General features: G+C 39.4%; 1 protein-coding gene and 1 pseudogene across 2 annotated transcripts in view; both read right to left on the reverse strand.

The window, feature by feature from the left end:
- Ptpmeg2 (Protein tyrosine phosphatase Meg2) overlaps nucleotides 1-22,997 on the reverse strand; it is a 243,455-nt gene that overhangs the window by 92,716 nt on the left and 127,742 nt on the right. For both annotated transcript variants that reach the window (XM_065238347.1, XM_065238346.1), the window contains exon 3: nucleotides 5,025-5,255. In XM_065238347.1, coding sequence (XP_065094419.1) covers nucleotides 5,025-5,255 — 231 coding nt within the window. The remainder of the gene's footprint in view (nucleotides 1-5,024; nucleotides 5,256-22,997) is intronic.
- LOC135714950 (uncharacterized) lies at nucleotides 7,614-16,892 on the reverse strand (annotated as a pseudogene).

Consider the following 22,997-nt stretch of genomic DNA (forward strand, 5'->3'; position numbering starts at 1 on the left):
ACCCACTTCGACGGGGCGGAAACAAAATCTGCAAGCAAGCGCTGGATTGGAATCCGGCAGGACATCGCAGCAGAGGCAGACCCAGGGGCTCATGACGGCGGAGCCTCAATAAGGAAATTAAGCAAGTCGATAGGAATCTGACCTGGCCCAGGTCAAGGCAAAAGCGAACAACCGCCCAGGATGGAAGTCTGTCACGTTGGCTCTTTGCACCGCTGGTGGTGCACAGGACCCTTAAGTAAGTAAGTAATAGGTTTTCAGACCGTCCTCTGAGGAGCCCCTAGCACCGACAAACCGACATGACACTTAATTCTGACTTATGCCCGAAAGTCGTAAACGGCCGATTTTAATGTGCAGTGATCCGAACTTTCAAAACTATAGGATTTTTTTATCTAGATAAAAATAATTTGTCCAGAATAGATCACACACGAACCAATTCATAACATTTGCATGCGGGTTCATGGCTTAGCTAAATAGCCAGGTGTCAGTAGTGTGCTTTGGTCAGAAATTTTATTGTTTTTGCTATGGTCATTCATGTCGGTTTGTCGGTGAACCTAGTGCACTGCGTATACCTACAGCCGTATATTAGATCAGCGAGGTTGGGTTTCCGCAGTCTAAAGCACTGAGCTGGACGTTCTGTATTTTAAGAAAAGGAAAAGATGTCTGTTTGAACTTTGCTTGAACTTTTTTTTTTCCGAAGACGTAGACAGGGTTGAGAGTACCGGTTATTTTTGACAGAACAAATAGATAAGAAAATAGTGTATTTTGCAGCTGTAGTATGTAGTATGAATCTGGACTCCTAAAAAGTGCGGAATCGCTGAAAACACCGACATGGTTTAACGTAAACGCGCATTTTTAAAAGCTTTTCCGTGCTTATGATCGCACTTATAATGTGCGCAATGCGCAATAACTCGTTTGTTTTGTAATCAACAATTTTAGAAGTTTTCAAAAGGAGTTGTGAAAAACAAAACTTTAAGTATACTTCCTACCTGATTCTGAGGAGATTTTTATGGAGATCGTGAGGAAAATTACAGATACATTTTAAGAAGAATTCCAAGAGAATTATGATCAGAATTCAACAAGAAACATAGTTCTAAGAGTGTTTCGGGCAATAATTTCAACACAAGTGCGAAAAATTCATCATAGAACTCAAAAAAAATGTATTGCAAAAAATTGTTGTTAATTAGAAAGAAATTCTTTAAAATACTTCAAGGGGTTTCTAAATTAAATTTCGAAAGATTTCTGCTGTTTTGAATAGAGTAAAAAGAAATTTTGGAAAAGATTTTCATATGAATCAAAGTCACCGAATGGGATCAAGGGAAATCTAGGAAGAATTCCAGTTAAATTATTAGAAGAGGTTTCAAGTAAATTCCAACAAGAATCCAACAGTAATTATTACGCAGAGTCTTTTCTAGTTAATTTCAGAAGAATTACATGATAATTCCGTGCAGAATTCCAAGTTTATTCTGGAAATCATATCATGAGAATTTTGAACAACGAAAAATTAAAACCCCGGAAAAGAGTAATTCAGTTTAAGTTTTATCCAAAGTCCAGCATCTTCAATATTTTCTTTTAAGAACCATGCACTTTTCATCTGAAATTGAAACGAAAAAATCAATTTGCAATATTGCTGAGTGAATAAATTCTTAAAATAATAAGACGCGAAACTGAAGAAAATTATGCAGCAAATAGATCAAGACATTCATTTGGTAAAGGATCACTCTGCTTTAATGGTGTACAAATGTGTTCCTATGGTGTGGTTAATTTATTTTCCCGGTTCTCTCGTCGAATTCCCGGGTTTTCCTGGTTTTCTCGGTTACTTTTCAATTCCCGGATATTTCCCGATATTCCCAGTTTTCCCGGTTTGCTGGCCACCCTGTTTGATACATCGGACATAGAATATTTATATACAGAACTGGAAAAAGGGCCTATCTGCTTTGATCGATTCTCTTCATCGACTTTCTCTTTTGATAACCACGGCTGTGCAAACAGTTACCGTGGTATTTTTGCCACATAGCATGATAAAGGAGGTTTTTGTCTATCGTCTAAATCATCAAATACAACAAGGAATGTTGTTGTAGTTGAGTTATTAACAAAAGAGAAAGTCGATGAAGAGAATCGATCAAAGCAGATAGGCCCTTTTTCCAGCTATGTATAGATTTATTAATAAAAATTGTATGTTGAAGTATCAATCAAATTCCCTGATTTTCCCAGTTGATTTCGATTCCGGTTAATTCCCGATTCTCCCGGTTCAGTGATCACCTTGAATGCCCAATGATTTGCTCATGGAATTAATTTGGCCGTCGTTTCCGTCTTGTATAAGAAGAACAATTCTCATGTTGATGCAGATAAGAACATGAATTTAGTATGAATTTGTAAATCATTTGGATATTACCGAAGACAACATATCAAGAAGACTGGCAATTCTTCCATTTTCTCGTACGACCGCTATAAGACAGGTATAATTGCGTCATCTGCTCAAAGGTAAATGTTTCGAACGAGTTTGATAGCAAAGATAACATCCTCAGAAGAAAGGTTTGTGTATTTGCTCATTTTTCTATGCGTTGCTTCCACCTTCGCTCAAGTGCAGCGCTACTGTATACTTGGATTCTGGCAAAGTTGCCAGTTTTCTTGATATGATGTCTTTGATATTACTCTGTAAAAAAAACATGTTTAGTTTTAAAACCAAACAAAAGGTTAAATTCCGACGATGAAGACGGAGGACGATATTTCGTGGAAGAGGATAAAAAAGAAAAATTCGATTTTGCCAAAGATTTTGCATTTTTAATTTGAAAAGTTCGGGAAATTGTAAAATTTTGTTGATTTTTAGAAAAAATATTCGGTTGCAGAATAGCAATTGTCAAAAATCTACATTTAAGATCAATTTTTGAAGTCCGACGAAAGCCACTAAGCCAAATGTTACTACGCCGCATGTTGGAAAGCGAAAGATTGAGTTTAGAACTTAATATAATGGTCATGATTCTGGAACAATGAAAATTTTGAAATTTCTGTGGTAAGGTTACATTCTCAAAATTGTTGAAAATGAAATTTGAGGAGAAGTCTTAACAAAGAGAGAATTCAAAGGAAATTCCTAGGCAAATCTCAAAGAAATTTTGAGAAGCACTTCAATGGAATTCTGGGAAAATATGTTGCGAAAGCTGAGGTTAATGCTAAAGGAATTTTCTGGAAAATCCTGAATTCCTAGATCATTGTGATGAACTAAGATGATTTTTTCTAAATTTTACAGAGCATACCTAGGAAATCCTGAGAGACCTTTCAACATAACATTTAGGGAATAGAGAGAAAATTGTGCACATTCGTGCATCAAAATACGAAGCATAATTGTAGAGAGAATCCACGATGTTTCTGGAGGAAATTTCTAAATTGCTCAACAGAGAATCCCAAGACGACTTAGCATGGAGAAAATTTCAAAGGAATACCGGAGCGACTCATAATATTTTTGTAAGGAATCCCTAAACACTTCTCACCCCATTGTAAGACTTAGTAATATGAAACGAAATACCACTTCCCCTTTTGGTAACATCTTACAACGAATTGTTTATGTTCTGCATTCGATATGTTCATGCTTCTGTACGATATTTCTGAGACAAAGCTCCCCCTCCCCCCTCTCCCCCGAGTGAGAAAACGTGAACTGATTCCAAGAGCTTACGTAATTATTGAATATTCCATTAGACTCTTTTTTGTTATTAATAATACATTTCACATTTCTTGTAACGTTAATTTGCAGAACTAAATTGAATCAATCGACAAACAACATTGCCTTCGTTGGTTGTTAGTTTAATGAAACAGACATCACTTTTACATCATCCGAGCCGACGCTGATCGTCATCATAATTTAAGATGCATTACTATGAACAACAAAGGCAGAATTTATACGTGCAGCGCAATTCGGTATGCACACATCACGGGCAAAAGTTGACATCAAAATCCACGGGGCATTAACGGCCGACGACGACAAGGAGGCGACGAAGGATCGACGTCATCAATGTTTTGCTCTCGAAATCCCAGATGGTAACGTGTGGGCTGTTTTGCATCCAGTACGAAAGCTAACTGCGAAGTACCAACTGTTTTGCAAATTCCGGGAAGATCCTCAACAAAACACATCAGTCCACGCTGCTGTTGTTAGGTAAACACGTTTCGGTAAGGAGCGACCTGACGGCAGCGACGTGTGTAGTACTCCCCATCGTCGTCGTCTTCGTCGTCATTCAGTGTTCCGATATGTTTACCAGTTTTGAATAATTTCACAAGTGAATAACGATGATTGCCCTGGCGCCGGTGTCGAGTGCGGGAAAAATCAATTGGGTATAATTCCTAAACGTTTTCCAACACCAGTGAATGAGTCTGGATATATGAGTGTTTGGTTAGAGTTAGACCGTATACTGCGAACGTCGGGAGGAGATAAGCCATAGATTAATTGAGGTAAAACCTTCGGAGAGTGTGTTCTCCGAAATTCCATAAATAGCTCGTGTGTAGTCTACAGCAAGCTTCTGGTATGCGATTCGCGATGCAATTCACCGTTCAGCCGGCGGCGTTATCACTTCATATTTCTTGCTCTAATTTTACGATGCGTAACTGGTCGAGAGCATCATCGGCTGGAGCAATAGCTTTACTTGACGAGCAAGAACAAACTTTATTGGCCGTAAAATCAACCATGGTCATTTCGGCGCGGGTCGTGACCCAATTAATGCCACCACCATCACCGCGCAGAAGTGCTAAATTGTTGCGGTTCTATCGTCTATATATTGAGTGACGGCTACTGCGCTGCGAAATGACACTGAACGGGTGGTGTGACTGTGATTTATTGCCTTGTGGTTAGTGATTCCGATGGCATAAATGGAGTAACGAATTTGGAACTAAATTACGAGCTCCCCCTTTTCACAATACTCATCAATAACAGACAAAGAATTTGTAGTCCAAGTATGACCTAATTCAAGTGGCGATTCTTGCTTGTAGTTGAACAAGGATATGTTTAAAATTAATGTTGATAACACAAAGGGGACACCTACCTTTAGCAGTGTGAGTATTTTCTGCGACAGGTCGTAATCGAAGTTGGAGTATTTGGAGGTGCTCATGTCGTAGATGAACACCAGGCCGGCCTTTTGCGTTTCGGCACTCTGCAGGGCAACGTCCAGCTGGTACACGACCCCTTGCAGGGTGGTTTTGTGTGTGACCGTCATCGGGTAGTGCAGGTTGGCAGTGAATAGAGCGATCGCGGCACCGCTGGCATCCCGTCCGGGCTGAAAGCATAAACACACGGAAAACGTTGAAGTATTAGGTACTTAGCTAAGGTATGGGGGTAAAATAATGAGATATAAATCATAAAACAAAACGGAACAATAACTTATCGCAGACTTGCCGAGACGGGGTGGAGAAAGTTTGTTAACGCACAAGCCGATTGTGCTATTCCGGTGTAGATGATGGACGACGAGTAGTCGGTAGTGAGGCAATCAGTTGGAGCGCGATATTGATCATCGATTGGACTGAATGAGATGAATTGTACGGCAGGCAGAAGAGAAACAGCTTTGTCTGCTGCTGGTTCCGGAAGCGGTGGAGAAAAGATTTACAAATTGAGCCATGGAGCGCGTGAAATTGACTTGCTGACACGGCAGGAGGGCAAACTGCAGAACTGTTTGAAAGTTTTGGATTTGATGTTTTATCGGATATGGTACCTTATGATAACTTAATTGAAAATTATGAGAGATCAATTTCAATTATTTATAAAAGCACAGTCCCACTAGAATAGGAAATCAAGCAAATATGAACTGTCATGCTTTTATGGGTTAACATTAAAGAAAATCTAAGAATTGCTTTAAAAAGTAACAGTTATTAAAAAACAAGGTGAAAACTGAATTTAGGAAATTAAATTACCGGTTTTTTTTCCGGGACTCCATCGTAGTTTTCCCGGTTTCATGATAAAATAGAATACGCCAATGAATCAATTTTTTGAGTTTTTTTTTAAATTCATTGTCAAATCGTGTTCCAAAATTTAGCTTACACATGTTTTTAAGAGTCTCAGAATTTTGAAATTCCTCTTGGTTACATGTAATTTTTTCGAAAAGCCGAACGCTACGGGGCTGAGTGGAACCTTGGATCAAATATTGAATTTGGACGTTTATTTTAAAAACTGTGAGATCCACAAAATAATGTTGGGATCGCGGATTTAGAATGTTTTGCAAATTTTTAGACCAGACCAGTTGTTGATATTCTTGAACTTTTCGAGATATTAGACATCGAAAAAAAAATTAGCGTTAGCTTTAGCGTTGTTATGATATACTTCGTAGATTGGATAATAGCGACACTCACGTCTCTTCTGAAATCCTCAGTTAGACTACTTTCAGGAATAATGCTGGGGAGTGAACATTGGTTCCAATCTAAACAAGAGTAACAGAAGCATGACTGTCGCTATTCCCGGCCACGCCCATCTTTAGGGATTTTTTTTCCTTGATTTGTTTTCCGTCGATCTTGTTTTCCGTGCTGAGCACCAATGCTACCGACGCCAGGGAGGCAGCTCCCACACCTGAACCCTACCTATCGACCCATCAACTCATGGACCGGGACCAAAGGCTTTACTTACCTTCCGAACGAAGGCGTGATCAGAGATGTTGGGATTGAACACAGGCCTGCTGGGGTGAGAGGTAATCACGCTTACCACTACACCACCGGCGCCGCTTATAACTAGGGATAGGGAAGGAAATGTTGATGTAGTACTTACTTAACGAGAGGCCACCGACTAAGCGACACCCTCATAAGTGGTACGGAGTTGGAGGGTTGGGTAGGGTATTCGGTTAGGATTCACCTCAAGTTGGCGATGCAACCAAAAGGATGTATTGTTTATTTGTTGTTTATTTAATCTCTCGATAGCCGGCTATCGCAAGAACATATTAATTTTGTTTAGTGAGTGTGAATTTTAAGAGTCATGACGGAGAGCATGATTTTCTGCTCAGTAAGCAAAATCGATCCCTCCAGGGTCATGGAGCATCTCATACTCCACAGCGCTTCGCGTCAAAGTACGAATATATGAATGAACTATCTATTATTGAATAACTATTATTTACGATAATTACATGAAAGAAATAAAATATAAACTACAAACAAAACGTGACTACAAAAATCTCAAAAAGATATTCTCACAAATATATTTCACGCAACCAGGGATCTCAAAACCATTAGACACTAAAATCCTCTGACCGTTATTATAAAAAAATTTAGTCCCATCAAAAGTGAGTATACCAATCGATTTGTTAGATCTCTCTGCATCTCTGAAACAAATTAAAAAAAAAAACGTAGGCGCATTTTCGAGTTACGCCCTTTTAAAGGCGTAACTGCATAAATCTCACTAAAAACAGTGAAACGCCATCACATATGCTTATTTTGCATGCAACATGACATGAAATGTCGATTGCAGAGTGTTTATATATTAATTATTACTATTAATTCCATGGTTATAATTTGTAACGGTTGCTAATTTTTGGAATTAAAAGGGTTTTGTACGTTAATTTAAGGCTTGAGTTTTATTTAAATTAACTGTAGGCTAATAAATCTAAATTAACTATAAACTAATAAACCTAAATATAATTAATGAATCTCAAAGTGGTTTAACACAAATGACCACTATTGTAGTCAACGACAGCACGCAGAAGTTGAGATTTGTATATCTTTGATGTTTTCGTGGTCTTGTATCTTTCCCAAGTCAATAAAATGTCGCTGTGAACCGATTCGGACGCCTGCTCGTTGTGCCAACCCAAACCTTGTCCAGTTGCGTTACAAAACTCTTTCACGTGAAACTTGGTTATATGGTATTTGGACGATTTTGGTAGATGCAACATTTCCCAGTATTCGACAAACTTATTAATATCTTCTTCAAATCCGGGTGCAAGTTCGAATGAGAAGCATTTCTTGTACGCATTTTGAAAGTGCTTCAGGACCTATAAAAAGTAACAGTCATTAGTTTTATACCTGCTGATCGAAAAACAACTGTACCTTACATCAACATAGTTTAGCAAATCCTCGTTTTCTCGGAGAACATCGACAGCATCAAGGAGACTGTTACATGCTCGTTTGTTCGCTGTTGATGTCGTACATGAGCCTTTTCGATCCATACATCTGCCCAGTCTGGACTTTGTTTCTCCACTGCTTGAAAAACCATGTTCCCGATCCCAAGTGTCACGTGAAGTGGAGGCGTTATTATTCCAATAATCACGTTAATGATCTTTAAATCACCGGCAATAATCGATTCCAAGTGATTCAGCTTCAAAAGACCATTCCAGATTAGAAAAATATATTCATATTTTTCGACAAGATTTGGAGCCAATGCCAAAATATGGAGGCGTTTCACGCCGCTGTCTTTAAAATAATCTGCGGAATTATTTTGGGTTTTGGATACAACAGAGAGAGTGATCTTAAAAAATCCTCCTCCACCGTCGATACCAAGCTTTATGAAAAGTTCTTCCTCACTGGCGTGTCTACTCAGGTATATTATTACAAAATATAACTGGAACATCAGCACATTGACCAAGATGGACGTTTTCAGCTAGAAAAGAGCATTTTAATTTAGATTTCTTTGAAATATGTACCTTTTTGAGTTTTATCTTTGGCTACTTCTCCTAGCTCTACAATACTAAACAAATCTCCAAGCTGTTAGTTCAGTTTGGAAAGCTTTCCTTTTAAGCCAGTTTCAAAGCTCACTCCACCTCGTTTTAAACCTTTCATGATGCCTGTAAATCAACTAACCAATAAGCAAATCAAAAGCTTCGGCAAATCCTAAATAAAATATTACCAAGAGTCTTCCGCATGCTCAAGTTATTCTCCGTCTCCGTCTCCGTCCGCATGCGTTTCCGTTCTTTCAAAGATACAGTAGAATTAGCTTTTAGAAATACGGATGGTTTTCCTCGACGATTTGATAAGCGAATGTTTTCAGAACCTGTATGAATCAAATAAAACGTTAAAGCTACATTCTGAAATACATCAGTTGCTGTTTTACCAGAAGTTGAGACTTTTTCGGCTAGAAACTTTGACACAGCTGCTCCTGATGCCTTTGGTGGAGAATTAATTTCTTTAAGAATTCTTGCTAAATTTTCTGAACGCTCAGTGACAGTACAAACGTGATTCTTCCCTCGTCCGATTTCCGTTAGACAAGTATTAAACATGCGTATGACCTCGCGTATGACTTTAGTAGTGTTTAAATTGCTCGGTTTTGAATTACGTTGGTTTTCCTTTCTAGGAACAGTTCCCGGTAGATTTTTACCATACTTACTGCACTTTGAATTTGTTCTCGTACTCTTAGAATAGTTAAACTTGTATTTATGTAGGACCACTTTTCTGCTAAAAAAAAAAAACAGCGAGTGTTGCGATTTGTGCATGTAAAATAAGGATACGTGATTGAATTTCGCTGTTTCGCGGCGTAACTCGAAAATGCTCCCTACGATTTTTTTTAAATTTGTTTCAGAGATGCAGAATGATCTAACGAATCGATTGGTATACTCACTTTTGATGGAACTAATTTTTTTTTATAATAACGGTCAGAGGAGCACCGTGATAATGATACCCTGCACATGTTAGACACAAAAAGAGGTCAAAAAGCAAGCGTTCGACACACAAAACCCGCCAAATCCACTTGCAGTCACAATCAACGATTCTACGAATCGCGAGCGCTCACGAATCATAAAACCGCTGACTGCGACACTCTGAAAGCGAAATTGACAGGCTCTATGCGTCAAACACCCGCCCTCCAATCTGACAGTTTGAAGAATTATGTACAGAATTTTAGGAATAATTATGAAAGAATCCTGAGGAGAATTTGACTAGATAATTTTGAGAAATATTTTAAACAAATTGTTAGGAGAACTAAAGGTGAGCTCTGAAGATGTGGATTGAGAATGAGAGAAGAGTTCCGGGGAAATCTAAGGCAAATTTGACGGAATTTCAGGAAGCGTTCTATAAGGCAATATGGTAGAGATTTCACAGTTGATTAACCTTATGCCAAACTTAATGATGGTTGCTGTACAACCCTGACATTTTCCCTAATGATCATAATTCTCTATGTAACAGAGCTTGATTACAAGGTAGAAACAATAGATGGGGCTGAATTACAAATACATCTTATCCAAGTCCCAAAATCAAAATGATTTTTCTTAGTTCGAAAACCTTGATCCAATCCAAATCTAGATTTTTTTCACTGAATCACAGTGTTTATCTACGTGAACTGAACACTGAATCACAGTGTTTAAATCTGGTACCTTGGAGAACTTCTCAGATCTTGGCTCTTAGCATAAATTATCTATGCGGATACCAAATTGAATAGGAATAAGTTCATGGTTTAGGAATAATGAAATATTTGTATCGTAAATCATAATTCAAACCTCCTTCTACCTCTCCCCATCCATAAAACTGTATATCTCTACTAACCTCGAGACGACCGCGAGTAATCGGTTCAATTCCTTTAACTCTAGCTTTAAGACATCTATTATGTATAACGCAAATGATAACTTGGCTAGGCCTGTACAAATAAATTAATACAAAAAAAAATTATCTAAATTTTGAAACTTTGTTTTTGCGATCTTAGAGCTTAGAATGTTTGTTTTTCAGAGTTCATGGAACCATCAAATAGGGTGTCCCAGAAAGTATAAGTACAGTTTATTATTGAAATAAAATAACGTCATGTTAATGAACTCACATTTTTATTTCATATATATGAATTCTCTTTCAATTGGATGAACATAATCTGCAGTTCTTTTAATCGTATGACAAAGAGCGAACTTTTGTTCAGACGCTGCCCATGAGCGTCAGCACAGATTCTTTGGCGATAATTTTGGATACTTTTGTCCAATATTTTTCAAATTCTTCGATTGAATTCGCTGCCTGTTTCGTGTTTCGATTGACATTCGGACAATTCGGAGGATTGCACATTGTTTGCTTTGTATCAAGCTACCGTATCTTTCAAGTAGTGCAGTGACATCCAATCGGACCAAAATAGTACTGGGCCATCATGTTAGCGGATCATGGGCCACAGACGCCGATTCAAACACAGCCGGCCGTAAATTTTAGTGAAAACATCACACACATCATTAACCAGTCTGCAACATCTATCGAGAGGATTGTTATAACCGTAAGCAGTACGATGTCCGGAAGTCCACAGAAAGTAATAGTTGTGGAGACGGCGAGCTGGAGTGTGGAAATTGATGTTCCCGAGCAAACAACTGCAGTCAATATGATTACTAATCATGTCAAATATGAACATCCAATGGAGAAAGACTCGGCGATTTGTTAGTGTTTGCAGTCCAATAAGCGCACATCTATGCTCGTACGGAGGTAAGCTTTCTGGATTTGTCCATGGCAGACGTCGTAAGGCATACTTTATAAACTGTTTCTGGATTCTCTCGATGCGCAGTATATGGACAGCGTGATATGGAGCCCGAATTTGTACTCCATATTCAAGAACACTGCGGACCATAGAGCAGTACAGCGCTTTCAGGGCGTACACGTCGTCGAATTGTGCAGTGTTGCGGCGCAAAAATCCTAGCATGGAGTTGGCCTTTGCAACTGTCATGGATATGTGCTCGTTAAACCGTAGTTTGCTGTCCAAGATGAGCCCAAGATCCTTAATGGCATTAACCCTTTCCAGCGGCGATTGATTCATAGAGTAATAAAAAATGATCGGAGAGTGAGAGCGGGTAAGGGTTATCACTTTGCATTTGGCTTGCATTCCATTCACCTGACACCAGGATGACAATCGCTCTATATCAGCTTGTAGTGCGCAACAATCCACGATCGATTTGATCACACGGTACAGCTTAAGATCATCCGCATATAGCAACTTACAGGAACTTAGCATATCACACACGTCGTTAATAAACAGAACGAAAATGAGAGGTGACGCCCTTGTTGAACCACCTCTGGTGTATGGAATACCTCAGATCTGGAATCACGTACCTTAACGAAAGCCTTCCTGGATGATAAGTATGAACCAACAAACGATCCACGGTGGAAGACCAAGGCGGTTTTGCTTCATAATGGCTAGGTCGTGAGGGACTTTGTCAAAAGCCTTAGAGAAGTCGATGTAAACGGAGTCCACTTGCTTACGCTTCTCGATGCTATCTATAAGAGTGTTCGTGTAAGTCATCAAGTTAGAGACTGTCGAGCGCTTTTTTCATGAATCCATGCTAAAACTCTGAGATTATGGGCTGGATACAACTTATCATGCAGAAGACTTTCGAGAACTTTGGCCAAGCAGTTCAGGATCGAGATAGGTCGGTAATTTTCCACTTTGTGCATGTTACCGGACTTGAAGATTGGTGTAATTGAGGCAAGCTTCCAGGCATCCAGAAAAACGCCATCCCCTTAAGCGATCGATTGCAAATAGACATAACGGGAGTGGCCAACGATGCTGCATAGTTCTTGACGAAAGACGGTGGAATACGGTCCGAAACTGGACCTTTCAATGGATCGACTAAGCAAAGGGCTTTGAGAATAGCGTCTTGACTGAAGATGAGCTGCTGCAGGTGAATGTCGTATCTTGGTAGGTGATCAATATATTGCTGTGGTGAAGGAGTTTGATCGTGTTCGAAAACACTTCGGAAAAAGTCAGCGAAAAGGTCAGCAGAAGCGGTGTCGGTGGTGGAGCTTCTACTACCGTAGGTGACGTCCACGGGAATACCAGATGATCTTTTCGGAGAGTTGATAAAAGAGCAGAACGACGATGGATTTTCCTTGAAACCCCTCTGGAGGTGGGTTGACGTACTCACGAAAGCGAGCTTCCTGCAAACTATTATACTCTGCTTCTACTAGCTTGCTGCGGTCCGGGAACGAAAGTAACGGTTTCGAGCTTTACGCAGACGGTTACGTAGATTACGCAATTGCGGATTCCACCAAGGTTGTTGGAATTGCAAACAAGATTTTCGTGTCTTCACCGGAATAGTATCTTGGATTACTTTATAGATGTTGTCGTAGAATACGAAAACGGCGGCATCAATGGTGGGTTGGTCAAGTATTTGTACCCAATCCAAGGCGGCAATCTTCGTGTTAACAACATCGAAATCACATTGTGCAAAATTATACTCACTGCGGGCTGCTGGGTACGGGAGCGGATGATCTCTCGAACGGGAGTCAACTTTTAGAACCTACGGCTTGTGGTGACAATAAACTTTCATAAATGCAGAGGGTGGTTCAAACAGCTCGATGCAACCGGAGTCAATGGGGATCATGAGGAGATTAGCAGTCGATCTTGTTTTCCGTACTGTGTTCCAATGTCACCGACGCCAGGGAGGCAGCTCCCACACCTGGACCCTACCTATCGACCCATCAACTCATAGACCGGGGACCAACGGCTTTACTTCCGTGATCAGAGATGTTATGCCTCAGAAAATCCGGCGGCGCCAACTGGGATTGAACCCAGACCTTTTGGAATTCACTACACCACCAGCGCTGCTGAGATTAGCAAATGAATTTTAAGAATAATTCCAAGAGAATTAAAAGATACTTATTTTCAGAAATCATAGGTTAGTTTTCTGAAGATAATTTAAAAAGAAATAGACTAAGGAGGATTCCTGAAGAGATTGTTCTACTGTCCAGTCTTTTTTTACAATACTAGGATCCCCGAGGAGAGTATTGATTATATATTTAGAAGATTTATGGAGGATTCCGAGGAAATTCTTAGGATAGTTTCAAAGGAAATTCGAAAAGAATTCCAAGGTACGAGAAGTGTTCTAATGGTATTTCATGTGAGTTGAAGGATAATCGTTTGATTATTCTCAGCCAAGGTAATTATGGAGCAAAAAATGTAAGTTGATTTTAAATAGGTTAATTTTAAAACATTTTGAAAAGTAACACATAAGTTGAGAAAGTTGAACTCTACATAACTCAGATGACTTTGGGCGATATCTGAGATTTAACTTTAGAATAAGTTGGTGTAAAAAAACACATCGCTAGTTAGAATAAAATGCATATTTATAAACAATAAAAAAAACTTATTACTTAAGTGACCATGCTCAGCGAAACATAAATAGCACCACCATGTTTTTAAAAATATTTTTGATATTTCCATAGCAGTTATGCTGAATTCAGTTGTGAATGTTAAAGTAATTTATTTCGCATATTTTTTGTTCGTTATGTTGGAACGTTTACATTTTAGTCATTAAAATACGTAAAAAAAATTAGCGACTTAAAAATAGCACCACCCTATATAAAAGGTACTCTATCGCAATTTGACAGATATTTGTTTTAGTTTCGAGAGAGTTGCGATATATTTGACCAGAAGGTTCAGTTTTATTTAAATGAAGCAAAACAGAATATTTTTTTCTGTAATCCAGCTGTCGAGCCAAGCTTTTGACGTTCGAGGAAAAGGTGAAAATCAAAGCCTACCATGATGCAGACCTTTCTTCTAGAGAAATCGTTCGGAAACTCTTTCGATCACATACCGTTGTCGATTCCTGAAAAAATGGCGATAATGGTGGCGGCATCGACCGACGTGGGAAGAAAAGCATGCTTACGGCGAATAATTTGTAGAGAAGCAACGAACAAGAAAAAAACAGCATCGTACAGATTTGCAGCTTCCGGTGACAACAAGGCGCGTCCAGCATATTATGCCAAGCAACGAAAACTTGGAATGGCGCAAAAGACTGGGAAAGCCCAACTTAAAAGAGCGGCGTGAATTGAATCGCAGAAAAATACTGTTTTCGGACGAAAAGAAGTTCAACCTTGACGGTCCAGATGACTGGCAGTATTACGAATGTCAAAAAGATCCGGAACGCTGATAGTTTGGGGAGCATTTTTTTTTTTTTCGAGGAAAGCTTCCCTAGACATGGATCTCAACGAGGGTGAAGTCGGAGGATTACCTCGAAATGCTCGAGATAAGTTTGATAGAGCACGGCGAGTCACTGATAACGCTGAGATAACGCTGCAATCCATAATTCAAAATTGACTAAGACTGGTTTTATGACAACAACATAGTGGTTCTCTGGATCTAAACCCTATCGAAAACCTTTGGCCTACGTTTAAGAAATTGGCAAACAATTCGACAACGTAAACATGCTGAAATGTCGAATTCGACAATGCTGTTAGCAGATCAAGTAGGATACCCTGATTTTGACCATGAAATCACGGCTCATTGAAATAATTCGAAACAATGGCTCTAACACTCATTATTAAGCTCTCCTTCAACATGTATTTCAAAAGTTGCATTTGACGAAATAAAATCTTAATTTGATTAAAAGTTTAATTTGTTCTTTTTTTTTCGCACCCTTTTTTTTGTTCTCGAAGGCTGTATTGTTAATGGTTCAATTAATCCCCATAAGTTTGCCCTGATTTGAACAACAAAACATTTCTGAAATATAATATTAAGTGATTTACTTGATGATAACCAACAATATGTAATAAGATGAAAAATCATAGTGGTGCTATTCTTGTTTCGCTGAGTGTATTAAGGTTTATTGATTTTACCCGGTTCTTTCATCAAATTCCTGGGGTTTTCCCAGTTACTTTTAAAATTCAGGTTAATTATCTTTTTTTCCCTGGCCACTCTCTGAAGACTGAATCACGATTTAAGTTAGTTTTATAGAGATATTCAGTGTATTGTACTAATAAGCCGAGTCAAACTACTGAATAAGTCTGCACATTATAGAAGAAATACGCATATTTGTCAAGGATAACCAATTAAAGTAGAGGAATTAAATTGATATTGCTAATAATTCTCGCTAGAATTCATCAGGATTCAACATAAAGTCAGTTTGTTCCATCTCCCATCAGCATATCAGTCCCATCCCGAAAGTTAATCCCACAGAGATCGAGTTTGTACAAACTAAGCATAGAGACTCATGAAATTCGTTGAGTTCAATGGGGAGCGTGACAATATGGAAACACTTCCGACAAAAAAATACGTCGAATAAAGGCATTAATTTATTAAAAGTCACTTAGCACAAAGCGTTCAAGGAATGGATGCGATAATTACGAAAATTGCGCCCATATCTCTACACAGCCATGACCTTATCAAATCGGCGTTGGTTACGTATCATCCGCGATGAGTAATGCCATACAACAATCGAGCATTATATTGAACATATCTCAGCGTATACTTTCCCATTTGATTGTTAGTCACTGTTGCGCGAGTTACTCAATCCTCGTTCATTAAGGTTACTCATCAATCTTTCAAATGGCAACCTTAAAATTGCGTTTTCGCCACTCTTTTTGTTGAACAAAACTACATCACCGAACGAACGATTCGTCAACATTTCATCTCCCGCGTAGGTTCACTTATCCAATATCGCATCGGAGGATCACCACCGCCACAATACATAACAGCATCGGTAGACAGCCCCTTCATACACGGTCCAAAACAGGCACATAAATTGCAAACTTTCTCCTCGGGCGGGATCCGTCCGAGCGATTGCAATTGCTGCGATGAATGCTGACTGGCCGTCGTCGTTGTTCCTACCCGCTGCTGGTGGTGGTTAATCTCTAATTGTAATGAGTCAATAAATCAAGAAAAGTAGCAACCGTTTTCACTACGCACAATTATGCGATGCGGTACCACCGCCCCCCGCCACTGCATCTTCTCTGTCCTTGTAATCATATACCAAAACACAAAAAAAAGTACTCGAATGCAGAGGTAAAATGCCCATCCCGTCAGAGTGAGTTTCTACAATTAAATTTAAATGTGCTGTTGTTGAAGCTGCTGCTGGAGAGTTGTAAACCGATTGTTTGATGAGTCTCCTCCTCCTAACAGATGTTACACGATCGCAACAGAGAGTGGGCAGATCAATATCCCAAACCTGCAGCGGTGCGCTTGGTGCAATTTCGGAGAAGTGTATTTCGCATTTGACCGAATCACCATAATCTGCTGCACTGGGGGTTGCATCCCGGTGGAGAGTGGCAAATGAAGTCATTGCTGAATTGTGATTAGTGGCGGAGTACAACATCGGCAACTGACCGCTGCTAGCCGTGAGGTAATTTACACTGATCAAGGCTGTGATGTGCGAAAAAATGATGATTTTGCATTTTGGAAATCGCACTGATTGATTGCAAGGCACAGGTGTGCAGGTTTTGGAATTATATTTGTTTGGTTTTATAATCGAGTAACATGGGAGCTGCCTCCCTGGCGTCGGTAGGAATGGTGAAAAACCCCTAAGATCGTAATTAAGGCCTAACTTACGGAGATAAACACAATTAGAAATGTTGAACACGTGTGTCCCAAAAACTCAAAACAAACACGATTAAGGCTTTATTTGTGGAGATAAACGCATTAAAAGAATTTTAACGCATTAACACCCTTGAAATCACGAATTAGGAATTGAATTAAATTCCATACGATTTCCTTCACTGCTCTTAAAGCTCTTTTCCCATCCAGAGATATGGCCGAAACATGTTCCGACCAATACGGTTATGAGACTAGAACCGACCTGAAACGCCCAAAACCCATCATGGGACACCTCAAATCACATGAGGATTTGAAATAACGAACGCCCAGAACCACATTGGTCACATCCGGGCACGTTTCGGGGAAGGACAATTGTGACTAAAAATTGTAAAACGATTTCTCAGCAAACACAGCATCCAATTGGAAGCAACAAGCCACAAATAAAAGGTATCATGGTGCTATAGAACGATATTGATTAATTTTGGAATCGGTCAACTAGTTCCGGCGATATGGTTGGAACATGTTCCGATGAATATGAGTTATGGGCAGGGTGTCCATTCTAATCCAATTTATCAATTCCCGGTTTTTTCCCGGTTTTGAAAAACAGCCCAACCCAATGTTGTCACAAAAAAAATACACGAATGAAAGTACTGTTTACACTCAAGTCGTAGTTTACATAAAAAAAATGTATGAAAAATAGTATTTTAATGTAAATAAAAATGTGGAGAAACATGTTATATGATTTTATATACGTCTTGTAAATGATATACTTACAACTTGTTATTCAATGAACACATAAACGATACATGTATAATCAAAAGATTTTTATTTCAAGTAAATTTACGCGACTAGCAAAAAAACTTATTTCTTAAGGTTTTCCATTTCTTTGTTGATTGATGCAACCTCTTTCTCCGTGTCAGCCAGTAACCTCGCTCTCTTTGCTTCCAACTCCTTCAACACTCGAACAGCATCTCTTTTACGCTGTTTATCTCTTTCCATCTCGTCATGCTCCTTTTTCTTTCGATCCAGTGATTCCTGGTATTTGTGATGTGCGTTTCGTGCATACTGGATTAAACCTTTTGAAATTACAACTTTTTCGACTCCTCCTTGATTCAGAATGGTATCATAAACAATTCGTTGCGCAACCAAACTTTCCTCGATTTGGTTTGCCACCAAACAGTCCTTGTTTACGGAAAAACCACGTTCCAAAGCAGCATTTCCGTGCGACAAAATGATAGTGTCTTGAACAAATGTCGAAAGATTCGGAGAGTGATTTCCAGATTGTAGGATTGTCTTATTCCAGAATGCATCCAGTCTTTGCTCTTCCCTGCTGTATGCAGTGAACGCCGATTTTGCGTATGGTTCGGTTAGTAGAGTGCGATATTCGATCATAATTTTATCGGCCAATGTCCCAGACAAGTGATCTCTTTCCACTAGATGGTCCAAAACAAAAGACAGCCTCTTTCTGGCTGTTTCCGGCGATTCTGCGATTATTTCAGGACTCAAACATGAAATGTACCTCGTTAGCGGATATGTTAAGGGAGATTTGTCAAAGATTTTCTGCAGAAATGCAACGTAAAATGCCTTGCAATCATTTCTAAAGACCAAAAGCTGCGAGTCTTTGACACCAGTAACAACCTTCAATGCTGCCTTAGCTGCGAATCCAATATCCACGCGACTTGAAGGAAGTAGATTATTGTCGTTCAGTTCAATTAATGCCAAGGATTTCTTGTTTACATTCAAACATTCTGGTTTAATGACTCTTTCCATGATAGGTTTTATGAGCTTCAAAAGATCACCAAACAAAAATGGAGCCATTGGAGCGTCGGTTTGAAACTCTCTTAGAAATGGCTCGACATAACCAGCCATGGACATGAAAAAGGATAATTTAGCCTCCAACAATCGATCGCTTAGTCCCTCAGCAATTGTAGCAAACACTTTGGAATTAGAGAGGCTTACAAAACTTCGCTTGAAATCAAAATGCGATTCTTTGATTTTCTTGTCACGCTGTTTTTTTACGGCTTCAACGAAAATCCTTAGAGATGGCAGCATCTTAGACGCTCTTTCGGCGACCCGATAATTCTCTACCCATCGGACGTCACAGAATTTCAATGGAAACAAGGAAGAACCAGCCACTGATGAATATTCAGCTCGGCGTAACGGAACATTTTTAAACAGACTGTACAACGAGAGCAAAAATTCGTCCAAGTTCCAATCTGTTTTCTTCGCTCCACATTTGAATGCATTATGCACTACGTGAAGACCACAGCTTCCAACATTCAAAATTTCAAACGTTGAACTTCCTCGAAGCTCTCGTAGCTCACCGGATAAGTCCTTCAGAAATTTCCAGTTCACATTTGGTCCATCCATTGAAATTTGAACGATTTTCTTCAAAATACTAGGATTGGTTTTGAAACATTCCTTCAGTCCAATCAGCAAGTCATTCGCACGCGTAGATGATAGGAACGCAGAACCGACATAGTTTGTTCGAACTTCACTTTTTTCTTTGTCGTAGTACCGAACAGAAATATCCATCTGCTGTCGTTGGGCGATTTTGTTCAGCGACTCGTCAAATCCAACGACGATCCTTGAGGTCTGATTCAAAGTTTTGAATAGGTCCTCCTGAAAGGATGGAGCCACACCGTACGTTATGAGGTAACCTATTTTCGTACGGCCCATACGCATCTGTGAGGCAATTTCGCTATCCGGGAACATCTTCTTGAAAATGCCAACATCAGCACTCGCACTTCGGTTGGAATTATGAGTGAAAGCCGTTTCAAGCACCCACAGGATTTCTGCTGTTATGACTTTCTCTCGTAACACAAACTTTTTCATGGTCACTGCGTATCCACTACTGGTTTGTTCTGCCTCTGCTGTACTGGCTCCATCGAAATCCTTGGCAGGTACAAAAACACCTGAAACATAAATAGACAAATTGTAATATACGAATCGGTCATAAGGCTATACTTTCAATACATTTACCATCAGACGACTTTACTTGTGACTGAAAACAGGTCAACTTCATGTTCGTGCGTCGAATATTGATTTGGCTTTGATGAAATTTTCCTTTTTCGTGGCTACTAAAAGCCACCCTACCCATCGTATCTATTTTAAAAGATTTGTTGCACCATTTGCAGCGGGCTGCACTTCGGTCATTCTGATCCGGTGCACTCCATGGAAATTCTTCTTCGTACCTCGGCGCGTACGTAGTCGGCATGGTGTCTTTCGAAAAGAAAATTTATTAAAAAAAAAAAAGATCATATTTTTAATCAATTTACTTACTTTTTACAGCTTTAATAGTCTTCTTCGCAAACCTATTTCGACCACAACTTGCGAGGAACACGAACAACGAATAAGATAATTTTAAATTTAAATAATTTGAATCACTACTTGCTCGGATAATACCGCACTTTTCGAGTGAATGAAGTTCGAACGATGGGGTAGGCTTCAGTTTGTTTCGATTGAAACAGCATTCATCTTTGTTTCTCTGCTGCACAAGATAGCAGATCTGTGTGTGAATGAAAGTGAAACAGCAAATGTGTCAAGCTGAACATTGCATTAGGTCCTAAGTAACATTGACAGATTCTCTTCGTCGACTTTCCAACTCGTATCTCCACGGCCATGCAATGACATTCCCAGATATTTTCAGCACACAGATCGATAAAAGAAGCTTTTATCTACCATCTAATACGACAAACACAACCAGAAACGGTTATGTGCTCCAGTTATTAACGAAAAAGAAAATCTACGAAGATAATCGATCAATGTTACTTAGGACCTAATGCAATGTTCAGCTTGCTGTGTGTGATGTGTCAAATGACGTGAGAATGCAGAGCTTTATGCTTTTTGACGTTTATTCGTCTTTCTCTATCTAGCACCCGGGGATGACTGGATTCTTTGTTTTTCCACTAATCTGTTTTCGTCTTGCTCACACTTCTTCAATTTAGGTGGTGTAGTAGTGGCGCCGATTAAACGTCGAAAAGCCTAACATTCTTCCTTGTCTTCTCTATCGGGAGCATCTGTCATTTAACACAAGGTGCAGAAGTTTATTCTGAGGGTGTACATAATTTGAGCCAAAAGCAACAAGTTTGCAGACTAATGGTTTTGTTCAACGTCAAAGTAATGTTTGGGAACAGGTGTTTAAAAAAGTAATGTCTTAAGTACGAGAAATGGAATTGATGGATCAGCATACCTTACTTTTCCCGGTACAATATGGATTTTCCCGGATTTTTCCCGGTTTTTTCCCGGTCATTACAAATTCCCGATTTTTTCCCGGTTTTCCCGGTTGGATGGACACCCTGGTTATGGGACTAGATGGAAATAAAGTCATATCGGATACCGAGGACCACAAATGGACACGTTCCAGGTGGTTTCAATACAAGATCAAGTTTCTGACTTGGGTTAAAACCAGGGTGGCCAGAGTTTTTCATGTTGAAATTCCCGGTTTTTTCCCGGATTTTCCGGTTCAAATTTAAAAAAAAACTACAAGGGACAGCCCTATGGATTGTACGCAATGCTGACGTAGGACTACGTGGTATTATATAATAAATGTTTTTGGTAAACTGCAGTAGGAGCTTGTGTTTTGTGTAGGGATAGGAATTTGAGCGGGGTTCTCTCTGTTTATACTCTTTAGCGTGACTATGATTGCCCTGAAAAGAAACTTTTGATATGAATTTTAGTTAAGACATATTCAGAAATTTAACTCTTTTGGAAAATCTTGGTAGCCCTGAAAAGGACCGATGGTAGTACAGGCTTAAAGCATTTGGAAGATGATTATGACGTGTAGGCATCTGGATCAGCAAATCGGACCGAACAATGTCATATTCTTCGATTCAACGATTGAGCACTCGCAAGAGTCTCTGCCCGTCTCTGCTGGACAGCGGTTGAACTAGTGTCTGCGACAGGTTGAAAGGCCACAGAATATCAGTGTCCACCAAGCTAAAGCTCCTCCCCTTTTTTATTTTTTCTCGTTAAACTCCTTCTCTCAACATGTTGATAAATCTTAGCCTTCAACAGATAGACGCTTAACCCTTTTTCGGCGAATCTATGATCCTGTTTCACGTCATGGTTCTGCTCTATACCTGTTCATATAAATTAGTACTTTTATTTATTTTCTCTACTTCGCTAAATCAAACAAGTAGAAATAAGAAGGGATGTCGGTTACGCGCTCGAATAATTGAGAATTCGATAAATATTTAATCGAGTAGCTGGAAAAATCTTTACGATTATTAATCATTTATCGAATAATTGGACTTTTAGGCATACCTATAAAATAGTGTAATTTCATGTTTTTGGTGGTCCTTCGAAAATGTCGAACAGCAGAATTGAAACCAGCAAATGTAACCCAAGAACCAAAAGCGCTAGTTTTCATTGCTATGACGACGAATTAAGGGGCTTAGAAGCAGACGGATGAAAGTCAACTCTTTTCATCGATTTCCTCTTTTGATGACCATGGCTTCACTAACCTATTTCGCACTATTTCTGCTATGCTCTTCTATCATCCAGATCAAAAAACGTATCCATGAATGTGTTTACCGTCGAGTTATTAACGAAACAGAAAGTCGGTGAAGAGAATCGATCAAAATCACTGGTTTACTGCTTCCAAGTTTGGTTACAAGATTACAACTCTGGAGAGCATTTTGTGTGGTTGTTGGAGGCGTGTGGTTCTGAATATGGCGATGAGTCTGCAAAATGTTACGCAATTGCATTCTCCCTATTCGCACACGCCCGAAGATCGGAGGCGAATGCCATTTCGACTTGTTTCGTCTACTAACGACTCTCTGACGACTGTGTTTGGGAAGCAGCATATGCATGTAAGGAATTGGTGGATTTGTTATTTATTTCGATTCTTGGA

The sequence above is a fragment of the Ochlerotatus camptorhynchus genome, unplaced genomic scaffold (assembly GCF_037179485.1).
Source record: "Ochlerotatus camptorhynchus isolate MF236.1 unplaced genomic scaffold, CSIRO-AGI_Acam_v1.1 ptg000767l, whole genome shotgun sequence".
Taxonomy (NCBI): Eukaryota; Metazoa; Arthropoda; class Insecta; order Diptera; family Culicidae; genus Ochlerotatus; species Ochlerotatus camptorhynchus.